General features: G+C 41.9%; 1 protein-coding gene across 6 annotated transcripts in view; it reads left to right on the forward strand.

The window, feature by feature from the left end:
* The window catches only part of TMTC4 (transmembrane O-mannosyltransferase targeting cadherins 4), a 102,342-nt gene that overhangs the window by 50,007 nt on the left and 39,347 nt on the right, over positions 1–12,988 (forward strand). For all 6 annotated transcript variants that reach the window (XR_015060296.1, XM_085889146.1, XM_085889148.1 and 3 more), the window contains 4 exons: positions 3,694–3,777; positions 6,822–6,977; positions 7,189–7,391; positions 10,292–10,466. Coding sequence is in view for 5 of the 6 variants with exons in the window: in XM_085889146.1 (XP_085745272.1) it covers positions 3,694–3,777; positions 6,822–6,977; positions 7,189–7,391; positions 10,292–10,466 (618 nt within the window). In the remaining variant the exon portion in view is untranslated. The remainder of the gene's footprint in view (positions 1–3,693; positions 3,778–6,821; positions 6,978–7,188; positions 7,392–10,291; positions 10,467–12,988) is intronic.

The following is a 12,988-nucleotide window of genomic DNA, read 5'->3' on the forward strand; positions in this document are numbered from 1 at the left end:
TCAAAAAATGGTGGATGGATTCAAAGGAAACTTGGTGGACAGGTTGGGTGTGTGACAAGGACGAACTGATTAGATTTTGCTGAATATCCGGATCCGGATTTTTTTTTTTTTAAACGTGATTTTTCACCATTGAGAGATAGTGCCAAAAACGATAAATAGCAAGATATTTCAAAAATGTATTGGGGCCGATATGTTGTCATGGATCAGGCATTGCGTGGCGGAGGTATGTGCTCTACCGACTGCCCTTCTAGTTGTATATAAGTTTACGTGTCTCCATTATCCTCTCTGTGTCTTTTGATTCACTTGGTTTGTTCCGAACTGCTTGTGTCACGCACATTCCCCCCCCCCCATATTCAATACAAAATAAACCCTTTAAAAGGTAAAAAAAAAAAAAAACGTGTTTGAGCCATCTGCTTCCTGGATGTGTGCCATCAATTTCGGCTCAATTTGGGTGACCTTGGGGAACGGTAAAGAATAATAACTGAACGCACTGCAGTAAGAGACTGGTTGGCCATTTCCTGAATCGAAAGGTCCCGCACTGAGGCATACTGTGTTCACTGAGCCTCAGACGTGACAATACATTCAGTGATTTTTGTTCATCGGTTATTGATCATTATTTGAGTTCACCAATGTGTAGATAAAGACAGAATGATGAAGTGGGACTTCAGTAATAAGGTACTTGGAGAGCGTAAAGATGAAAACTCCTGAAGACTTTCAATCCTTCCTGTGACAAAACTGTGAGCTGAATGCTGCCTCATGCATTGCCTTAACCAGGGGATTGTGAACTATTTCAGGCCAGAATTGTAGTGTATTGACTCGACCTAGTCAAATACTCGTTGATTCCAAACCAAACAAAATTGCCATAATGCAGTGGTGTCACAGATGCATTATGGCAGTGTCGAGAATGGTCTCCACAGCGACCTATTTAACCAGCTCACCTGTTTCCTTTTAAACAAAGAACAAGGTATAAAGACAAGAAACATCACAAGGGAAAAATAATTTGGAAACAATGGATCCCTTTCTCTTAAATTTAAAATTGTAGTTTCTTTAAAAAAAAAATTGGATTGAAAAGTTTTGTTTGGTCTTTGCCTTTTTGTTATGGTGGTTCAAGGGCGAGGTGACAGAGGGGGAAAGGCATCAAACTGAAAGTAGGGCAGCAGGGTCACAAGTGGACGCAACATACAAGGGAATAAATGGACAGGAAAAGAGGAAAATGTGGGGAGGGTTTAATCTACTTGAGTTTGCAGGGTCAATTCAACTTGAGGCTGCCCAGGTTATTAAGCCTCCACCTACAGCATAGGGGACGGCTTATTGCTGTTGTAGGGTTTGTTTCTACATTTGGTGCTCTCAATTTTCAATGGTGCCACAGAGTTTCTTAGACCCCACCATTTAGGTTTTTCTCCGTTTTTTCTGCCAATATCCGAGCTGTATCTCGGATCCAGCTGGAACTTTCAGAATGAAATTTTCCATCAATAATGGAATAAAACATATGCGGGGTTGACTTTTTTGACCTTGACCTAAATTTATGGTCATGACCCAATTATAGACCTTTTTTTGTATACCTTGTCGAGGCTCGTATGAAAGCTAACACACAACGCACATTAAGGGGGGCATGAGACAAGAGTGGTGGGAGTGGGAAGGACAAAACAGTGGGGATTAGCGACATTGGGAGATCTATGAAAGGGAGAGGGATGGGGTGAGGAACATGGGGTATACAAGATGGACATTACATGGACTTTCAGGAAGGAAGCAGGAAATTTGAAGGAGGTGGGTTTGGGGGTGGATTAAAGGGGGTAGAAAAGATCGAGGATTTGTATGGGGGAAGATAAGAGGTGGTGGTGAACAGCCATTTTGAAGGCCTGGAGGGAAGAATGGGATTGAACAGAGTGAGTGAGTTTATTCCAAAGGCAGGAAAAAAGAGGAATGAAAGAGTGAAGGTGAGCAGTGATTCGTGATTTTGGTAGTTTTACCAGAAGGAGGTTGTTGGCGGACCTTGAGCACCCTGCAGAAATATGGTGGGGACATATCGCAGACAAAGCTGGGGGGGGGGTGAGACCAGAGAGGAGACGGTAGAAGACAGAAACACCACCGATTTGCCTGTGGTGAGAGAGTGAGAGGCCCAAAGACTCAGCCTCTTCGTGGGAGATACCAATGATCCGAAATGCCTTGGTTTCCACTGCGTGAAGCCGAGAAAGGTGAGAGGCAGGAGCACCAGCCCAGAGGGGAGAGCAGTACTCCATCAGGCTGTGGACAAAAGCTTTGTATGTGGTCAGGAGCTCAGGTGGGCTGAGGAAGGACTTTGCATGACGGAGGATTCCCAGTCGGAAACTGGCTTTGGAGGCCAGGTTGGAAATGTGGCTTTCCCAGGAATGATCATGGCAGGTAGTGAGACTCAGAAGCTTGAAAGAAAGGACTTCTTCCAGAGGATTGTTGAGAAAGTGGATGGGGGGGGGGGTGGGGGTGGTTTCAAAAACGATCCTTTCGAAGAGACAGTGAGAGTGTGAGATTTGTCAGGATTGAAAGACGTTCCACATTTTAACATTTTTCACCAAAGCTTGACTCAGATTTGTCCAATCAGAATGAGATTTGCCTCTCTAGATAGCCTAGAACAAGACGCATTTACGCTTCATTTACATCATACCCATCCGGGTTAAAGGTCAGGGTGAAATGACAGTCTGAAATTTTTATTTTTATTTTTTGTCAACGCTCAATCTTGGCAACGTGGAATCTCAATGACCACTTGGCCTTCCAAGATATTCTTGCATCATAATAATGTACCTGTAATGAAGTTGTGCACTTCATATTTGATTAGTGTCCCTAACCTACTTTTTCGGATTGTGACGTCCTGTAATTAACAAAAACAACTTTTTGATCATAATTTGAATAATTTTTCTCCGATTTCCATGACGTTTAATTTTATGGATAGATTGGGACACATTTTCTTAATTCACATTCTTTCCCGAAATGTTGAGGGTCAAGGTCATATGGTGGGCCGAAAAAAAACATATGGCCATCATTGGATCATGGGCCAAGGGTAAGTTGTGGGTGATCACGTCGCTTTGTGATCGCAGATATCTAGTCCCTTTTGTGGTTGTCAGGTCAGCCAGCCATAATTGGTTGATGAAGCCTTTTCTCCTGGAATGTGTTAAAGTTTGGAGTGTAGTTATTCTGTCGCATTGACATCACAACACTACTGTACTTGTAACAAAGTGAAGCATTGATCAACCATTTGGATTTGCAGCACCACATCCCCCTTTCCCCTCGTCCAACTTTTTGTGAAATTGCATCATTACCCTTTACCACCTTCTCTAGAAAATGGAAAACTCAAGAATCCATCCAGCCAGTTTTGTTACAATTCTGGCATCGCCCATGGCTAAACTGTGCAAAAAGAAAGAAAAACTACAGCGAATGCAATTATTCATTGAACAGTTAAAATGGATGATACGTTTTAACAGTGGCTTTCATTCCAAATCGAATTAGTCTTTAAAGTGCAGTTTAAGATACCAAATCCTCATCACTTTAAAAAATGCTGAATATATAAGCCCAGGTGTGAAGATAAAACATGGCAGATAAAACGACCATGTGACAAACTGCAACTCTAAATAGCTTAAATCAATAATGAGGATTGTTTACACATTGAATGTTCATAAAAATTGTGTTGTATTCTTGTGTGTTTTATACCTGTGTGTGCAGGGTTTATGCATCGTCTATGATACGGTTGCAATTTACAGACTGGACCTGCTTCACCCATGGAGATCTCATGCCAGGAATGTCAAGGTTTGCCCTTTTTATCCTGTTTAGCATTGGGTTAGCCTGTTTGGTGTTCCTGTCTCAGCTCATGGATCATTGTTCTGGGATCCCAGGTTCATGATCCCATATCCTGTATTGATTTGTCCATTCTCTACTTATGCCCTGTTGGTTCATGAAAATGTACACGTTTATAACATCTTTGTCCTACTTGGTTTATCAACCAGTTTCTACCTACATAACATGAAACTTAGATCAATGTAAGAATAAAATAGGACAGCATGTTGTGTTATATTTTGCAATGTCCCTTTTTTGACGTTTAAAGAATTGCTGTGCGAAAGTTCATTTTATCTTCAAACTAAAAGGTTTACTGTACCACTATAACAGTTGCTTACTGTTGGAAGTATAGAATTTGTCACTTCATGTTACTCGCAAAGAACTCATCCTGATGGATTGGGTAATTCCCCCACCTTTTTGGTTTCTATGGCATATTTTATTTTTAGATTTTATCCGCCACCGAAGGTGAGCAGAGGATATGTTTTCACCCCTGTCTGCATGTTGGGTAGTCGATGTAGTCGAAAAAAAAAAAAAAAACATTCTTTGAGATTTGTTCTACCCTTATTATCAGTATTTAAAATGGCGATTTCAGTTAATACAATGGCGATTTCGATGAAACTTGGTTGGTAGGTTCATACCATGACCTAGCTGTGTGCAAATGAGAACCGTTGCTATGGACACCACCGTTGCCTAGCAACGGGACTTTGAAATTTTAGAAAAATCATAAAAAATTAATTTTTTCGAAAATCAAAAATCGGGCCATGAGCGACTGTGGGCAGTACATTCAGCCATATTGTCAAAAATTTCCAGCCGGATCCTATGAAAACTGTTGGAGAAGATAGACTGAATGAACCCTGGTCAAAAACAATAAAAAAAAACGAAGTTCGTTATATCTCAGAGACTATGAGTCAGATATACATGAAACTGGTATGGTAGGTTCATGGTGTGCCCTAGTTATGTGTGAGAAACAACCGTTGCTATGGGCCCCTCCGTTGCCTAGCAACGGCCGAAAAACCTCTAAATGTGGGGGTATTTTAACGAAAAAACAATCTGCAGCATTAACCCTTGAAGCTAGAATCATGAATTTTCTTGTGCTTAATCCTCAGGTCATTCCCCATCGAACGGGTCCATCGCGTCAGGTTCTATTGGGTAGTCGACTACCCACGTCTGCCTACCGGCTTGTCTGTCTGTCTGACTGAGAACTGGATATGTCAAAAAGTTGTTGACGAATTTGGCCGACATTTGGTGGACAGGTTTGGTGTGTGACAAGGACGAACTAATTAGATTTTGGTGAAGATCCGAATCCGGATCTGACTACTAGAATTTTTTAAGTGATTCTTCACCATTGAGACATAGGGCCAAACATGATATGAGGCACGGTATCTCAAAAAAGTTGTGGACGGATTCAGACGAAACTTTATGGACACGTTGTGTGGGTGAAAATGACGAATTGATTCCATTTTGGTGAATATCTGAACCCGGATTCAAATCTGATAATTTTTTAATTTGTAAAGTGATTGTTCACCATTGAGAGATGTGGCCAAAATAATATATAGCATGGTATTTCAATAAGTCGTGGACGAGATATGACAAAATTTGGCGGTTGAGTTGATTAGGTGACAAGAACAAGCCGATTCGATTTTGGTTCAGATCCAGATCCAGATCCAGCCTATCAGTTGGAGACAAATCTTAAACTGTTCAGCCTGGTGGAGGTATGCATTCTACCGAGTGCCGTTCTATTTACGACTTGTAATGGCGGCTTCCTTGAGGTATGCATGCAGGAGGATTCATCAATGTGTGTTCCGTCCCTCGGATTTACGTTAAACGGATGTCTCGTCTGCCACCATTAGTTGGTGGACGTTAAAGATCCCACAGTGTCCTTCGTGAAGAGTAGGTGAGCTGTCGCCGGCAGTCTGAACACATTCCCAATTCCTGCCCTAATTTCCTGAGTCTCAATGGTGAAGAATCACTCAGAAAATAATAAAAAAAATAATCTCCTATCTGGGTCCGGATCCAGATCTTCACCAAACAATAAATAAATTTGTTCTTGTCAAACCCACAAACTGTATACCAAGTTTCATCCGAATCCATCTGTAAACTTTTTGAGATATCGTGCTATATATCGTTTTTGGCCCCATGTCTCAATGGTGAAAAATCACATTAAATATTCCAGTATCCAGATCTGGATGTTGACCAAAATCGAAGCAATTCTTCCTTGTTACATACCCAACCTGTCCACCAAATTTCGTCCGAATGCGTCCGTAACTTTTTGAGATATCCTGCTCACAGACAGATAAACAGACAGACAAACAGACGAGTCAGAACATAACCTCCGTCCACCTTTGGTGGTGGAGGTGATTAAGCCACATGTAGCAATTCACATTAATTTATGATTTTTTCCGTTTTTAAGCAGGTGCATGCCTCAGCAATAGCAGCTAAAAATTGACAGTTTAATATCTAACGAGGCAGGGTGGTGCATGGTGGTGATGAAAGGATGAATCAGAGGAGATGTACAATAACATGGCATGAGCATTGCTGATGTGTGAAATGTGCAAGTTAATTTTTCCAGGATGTAGATATTAAGTTCGATTCAAGTCACTGTTGCGATGGAAGGCAAAACATTGCCACCAAATCTTAGTGTAAGCCACGAAGTGTGCCAGAAGGTAAATGCATGAAAGTGATAATGTTAATGTTATCGGCTGCCTGGTCTGCTTGTGTTCATTGAGGCCTATGAACACCCTTTGATGTTTTTCACCAAGACAATCCCAATAATTGTTGACCTCTTTTATATCAGAGTTGATAATTACTATCGTGAAAATTATTGTGAAACTTGAAATGACGTTGAGCTGCCATATATTTACTACTTATGTGTAAGGGAGCTTGGTGGTTTATCCTGTCCCCACACTACACTTAAAAGAGGCAGAGGGTAGAGGAAGATGATATCAGCGATCTTGATTTTGTGAGTACACTAATATTTGGTGGCAATTCTTTGCTTTTCATTGTTTTGTCATCATCAGGGACAAGAGTTTGTTGCTTTTATAAAGAGACAGGTTGTCTTGGTCATGGCTCTTCTGGCCATTGCACATGTCCGTTGGAGAGCCATGGGGAGTGGACCTCCTGCATTCACCCCTGATGATAACCCAGCATCCTTTGCAGAGGGTCTGCTTGTTCGGGTTTGTATTTTTTGTTTATACCTCCAATTGTGCTCATCGTGCACCTCACACTTCACTCTGAAAATTTATCTTGAATCCTAACACTGCCATTCGCGTTTTCTTCTTTTTTTTTTTAGTTTCTCATCTGTTATCCTACAGGAAATGTAACCCGCAGTTTTCTTCTTTTCTTCCTTTCTACCCATGAAATATGTGTTTCGACCTGTGCACACAGACAATAAACTACAATTACATCTATGCCCTGAATGTGTACATCTTGCTATGCCCCTGGTGGCTCTGCTTTGACTGGTCAATGGGCTGCGTTCCTCTAATAACGTCTGCTTCTGATTGGAGGATTGCAGTACCACTCATCTTCTGGATCATACTTACTGGTTTTACCCAGCAGGCTTTGCAGGTTAAATGCGAGAGAGAACGCAGGTAAGCATTACATTTGACAATGCTTAAATGTTAACAGTAATTTTAATGGATGAAATCAATAGGACATTAATTGAGGTATGCGAACCACTTTGGCAAGCAAAGGGAAGCTGACATTTCAGGCGTTAACCCTTTGTCGGAGGGTAATTTTAATATCTCATTCGATGCACTCACTGTACATGACATTTTAAGAACTGAAAATGGTAATACAGTACAAGTTTTCTTTGTTATCTTCAGTGTTGTATGAACTTTCCTTCCTTTATATATTCTCCATGCATAATTGAAATTTTGACCTGAATAATAGCACTAAAATAGTCAATTTGGGGTTTCTGTCTGTCTGACTGTTTTTTTTGACCGCGATACATTCGGACATTACTTATCCATTCTCATCCAAACTTGACGGGAGGACTAAGCATCATCCGATGGAGGTTGTAGCAACTTCGTTTGCCCCCTCCCTTAGGGGATTTTCTGCCTTGGGAAAAATCCGTGTTAAGGTGTATGTTCAGGTTAAGACAGCTTATCGTGCTGTTTTTCCAAGGCCACTTCTAATACCAAAAGTGATAACAACACAAATGATAATAATTGCATAATATTTATGTTATTACAAATCAATATTAATTCTAATAATATCCACTTTCCCTAAAGGGTTTTTCGTCCGTTGACAAATGCTGTGTTAACGTGTATAAATAGCTTATCATGGCGTTTTGTGGGGCACCCCAACGAGAAGTAAAAAATATTATAAACCACAAACACATTGCTGTTTAACATGACTGTACTGCACTGCTGTCACTACTGCTGTTTAACGCTAAACTGTTGGAGAGGAACCCTGATGCTCTTGAGTCCTGAGCGTAGATCTATTGTAATCTATGTACCTTCGAAGAGGATGGGATGTCATTGTCGAACACATTATTGTTATTCAAACTTCTGTGAAAGCTGGAACAGTGAATATGAAAGCTACACATGCAGACACACGGTGGAAAACATTAAAATGCAGGTTGTAGATAGAGGACTGGAATATGCAGTGGGGGGAAGGTATGAGGGTTGGGGGAGAGGGTTGAGTTATTATTAGTCCCATTTTGCTGAATATGAAATTTACATGTGGAACACTGCTTGTGTAGCGGCATCGTTTCGCCTGATGTAAATATGATTGAGTTGTGGTTTATCGGGGGATTTCCGGTTCCGGGTGAGCCGGAAGAAGGACGAGGGGGCCGGACGGTGGCGGTTTGAATCTAGAAAACTGACTCGGAATCCGAACGTCTCGGACGTCTTTTCTTCCACTCTAAATTCTTGTATGTGACATTCCCAAATGAAAATACGGTATCATGGAAGGATGAAAACAATTATTGCTCAAGACACAACTTGCAACAAACCCCTCCTCCATCATAACCTTGACTGACTTCATTTTGATTTTATTGCTGAAAATAAAAAAAGAATTAATAGTTTGAAGGAGCTGCACTGAAATTTGCAATGAAAAATTGTTGATGTTATTATTTTTATTTAACGCTGCAGTTGTGGCCCTAAATGGAGTTCTTTCATCCCCTCTTCCTGTGCAGGCTGGAGTTCCTCAAGGTAGCGTTCTGGGCCCTGTTCTTTTTCTGGTTTTCATCAATGATCTCTCGGACTCTTTGGAAAATCCTCTATTTCTCTTTGCCGACGACTCCACCCTCTGCCGTACCATCTGTCATCCCTCAGACCGGCAAGCAGCAGCTTCTTCGCTCACTGCAGATGTGGATAAAATCACAAACTGGTCCAACATGTGGAACATGTCTTTCAATCCATACAAATCTCACACTCTCACTATGTCTCTTCGAAAGGACCGTTTACAAAACCCCCCCATCCACTTTCTCAACAACACTCTGGAAGAAGTCTTTTCTTTCAAGCTTCTGGGTCTCACTATCTGCCATGACCTTTCCTGGGAAAGTCACATTTCCAACCTCGCCTCAAAAGCCAGTCGCCGACTGGGAATCCTCCGTCGTGCTAAGTCCTTCCTCGGCCCTCTTGAGCTCCTGACCACTTACAAAGCTTTTGTCCGTAGCCTGATGGAGTACTGCTCTCCCCTCTGGGCTGGTGCTCCTGCCTCCCACCTTTCTCGGCTTCACGCTGTCGAAACCAGGGCATTTAAGATCATCGGCATCTCCTGCAATGAAGCTGAGTCTTTGGGCCTCTCACTCAATCACCGCAGGTTGGTCGGTGGTCTTTCTGTCTTCTACCGACTCCTCTCCAGCCTTGCCCCCCCCTGCTCTCTCTGCGATTTGTCCCCAACACATTTCCACAGGGCGCTCAAGGTCCGCCAACAACCCCCTTCTGGTAAAACTACCAAAATCACGAATCACTGCTCATCTTCACTCTTTCATTCCTCTTTTTTCCCGCCTTTGGAATAAACTTCCTCACTCTATTCTTTCCCATTCTTCCCTCCAGGCTTTCAAAACAGCTGTTCACCACCACCTCTTATCTTACCCCATCCAAATCCTCGATCTTTTCTACCCCCGATAATCCACCCAAGCCCACTTCCTTCAATTCCCCTGCCTTTCCTTCCTGAAAGTCCCTGTAATGTCCATCTTCTATTCGCCATGTTCCCCGTCCCATCCCCATCCCTCTCCCTTCCACAGTTCACCTAATGTGTCTGTTCCCCACTGTTTTGTCCCTTCCACTCCCGCCCCTCTTGTCTCATGCCTCCTTGCTGTGAGTTGTGTGTTAGCTCTCATACGAGCCTCGACAAAGGTATACAAAAAAAAAAAAAAAGTTCATGAAATAAGATCAATTTTCATTTCAGATGCTGGGCAGTAACTGCAATAGATGTTAATGAAAGAAAGTGCTGCAGTATATAAACCTTAGTGGCATTTTATCTATCACTTTCTGATAAACTATCTTATCATTTTATGATCGTTTGTTGACATCTGCAGGTTGCTCTTAATGGCTGTAGCACTGCTTTCCCTGCCTTTCTTGCCGGCCTCCAACCTGCTGTTCCGTGTTGGTTTTGTTGTGGCGGAGCGCCTGCTATATCTTCCCTCTGCTGGATTCTCCCTCCTTGTTACTACTGGTTTCATTCGGCTCTGTCAGACTCGTCCTTCTGTTCAGGTTGGGTATACAGTCATGCCAAGCCAGCTCTTTCTCAGCTTTCGTCTTGTGAACAATTCGTGTTTTGGTCAGATCTTTTATCACTAATATGGGTTTTTTTTTTCCTGCGATGCAGACCATCAGGGATGTTACATTATAAATCCAGAAGGGTACTCGGTAAAGTGCATACATCCACCACGTAATGCCTGATCCACGAGCATATCGGGCCCAATACATTTTTGAAATATCATGCCATACAGTGCTGTATCGTTTTTGGCCCTATCTCTCAATGGTGAAGAATCACTTAAAAAATTAAATAATTCTCGTATCCAGATCTGGATTCGGATCTTCACCAAAATCGAATCAATTCGTCCTTGCAACACACTCAACCTGTCAACCAAGTTTCGTCCGAATCCGTCCACAACTTTTTGAGAAATCGTGCGATACATCTTTTTGGCCCTATCTCTCAATGGTGAAGAATCACATTAAAAACTCGAGCAGTCGGATCTGGATCCGGATCTTCACCAAAATTGAATCAATTCTTCCTTGTCACACACGCAATGTGTCCACCAAGTTTCATCCGAATCCGTCTACAACTTTTTGAGATATCCTGCATACAGCCAAACAGATAAACAGACAGAAAGGGGTGAAAACATAACCTCCTTTACCTTTGGTGGCAGAGGTAATAAATTGCGGAGGCAATACAATAAATATTGTATTGTATCAGGTTACAATGACATAAAAAAAAATGAGGGATGATTGGAGGAGGACCTGTGCAATGAGCAGCATCCAGCCAGCTAAACAGGAAGAGGCATCTTGAGAGCACAGGCCACAAAACATGAATTCAGTGATTTTTGGGCAATTGACATTAGAAATATACATACAGTATACAATATATATATATATATATATATATATATATATATATATATGTATATATATACCATCCAATGTCATACATCTTGGGAAGCTGGACAAAAAACGAACAATGCTATTTTCGGCTGGGGGGTTGCAAGAGATGGAAGGGCGAGAAGTTGGAGAAGTACTGGTCATGATTCACACAGGCAACAATCCTCAAACAGCCATTCTTAGAGAGTTCATTAAACACCTTATCCTGCGCAGTCTTGAGAAAAAGGACATGGAAAGGGTCTTTATGCCTGGTGTTGGCTTAATGGTTAGCGTAGTGGGCTTGGGATCCTAGTCAGGATCCTAGGATCCTGAGTTCAAATCCCCATCAGCTGTTGTGGTTGTGTGGTTGATTCTGCCTGTCATCCTTCTGAGGTCAGCAAAATGAGTGCCAGCATGCTGGTATCCTGTGTCGGAGTGGTGACCCGTCCAGGATTGTGCCCAACAGCCAAGGAGACTGCTTAGGCAGCACCAACGCTCTGCACAGATTATATGGTCCCGATGGATGGATGGATAGTGAGAGTGTGAGATTTGTATAATAATAATAACACCATTCCTTTTGGGTCTTAAAGGCATGGAGGGCTGCCGAGGCAGTTTCATTGGCAAGGAGTACAATCCTGGACGGGTCATCACTCTGACACAGGTTACCCAAAATGGTTATTACCACAGTACCATGGCACTCATTTTGCCAACCTTACAAGGATGACAGGCAGACTCAACCCACCTAATTCAACAGCCAAGGGGGATTTGAACCCAGGATCCTAGGATCCTGACAAGGATCCCAAGCCCAAAATCCTACCCATTAAGCCACACCAGGCATATGGATGGATGGAAGGGCCTTTGCAACTCTTGCTTGGCATATCTGAGCAAGATCTATACTAGCCTTATTCGTGAACTTTGAATAACAGGTGCTAAGGCTACCATACGAAGCCCATGGGTCAAATGGAACAGACTGGAGCTATCCCTTCTGCCAATTCTATTCGGAGAAACTGAGGATTTTGGAATGATCTTTGAAAGCCTGGTGTTGGCTTTGTGGTTTGGATGACTAGCTTGGGATCTCAGGGTCCTGAGTTTGAGCCCTGTTGGCTGCTGAATTAACACCAGGTGGGGTGACTCAGCCTGTCATCCTTCCAAGGTTGGCAAAATGAGCACCAGTGTACTGGTATATGGGCACTGCATCAGCAGCACAGTCATGCCCCAACAAAATGACAGCTACTTGGCAGCCAAGCTGCCATACGCAAAAAGAATAAGAGTGATCGTTGAGAAAAATATGCACTTAAACAAACAGATCTTTTTGATGAAGTATCACTATGCGCCACCATTTTTGTTGAATCTTGTTATTTGTCTGCCCTCAGAGCATGTGGAAAATTTGATTGGTCGAAACGGCATAAAATTTTGCTCACATACTACAAAACTGATGTTTTTTGGAAATGTAAATGAGGCGATTTGTGTTCTAAAGTGTTCAAATATATAATCAAATTATAACAAGATAAATGTTTTGAAGGCTGCACGAAAATATATACATATATACATATATATATATATATATATATATATATATATATATATATATATATATATATATATATATATATAAAAATATACTGAATCGGAACTTTACCACCAACTTATGCACC

The sequence above is a fragment of the Eptatretus burgeri genome, chromosome 7 (genome assembly GCF_056783735.1).
Source record: "Eptatretus burgeri isolate ZD-2024b chromosome 7, Ebu_testis_v1, whole genome shotgun sequence".
NCBI lineage: Eukaryota > Metazoa > Chordata > Myxini > Myxiniformes > Myxinidae > Eptatretus > Eptatretus burgeri.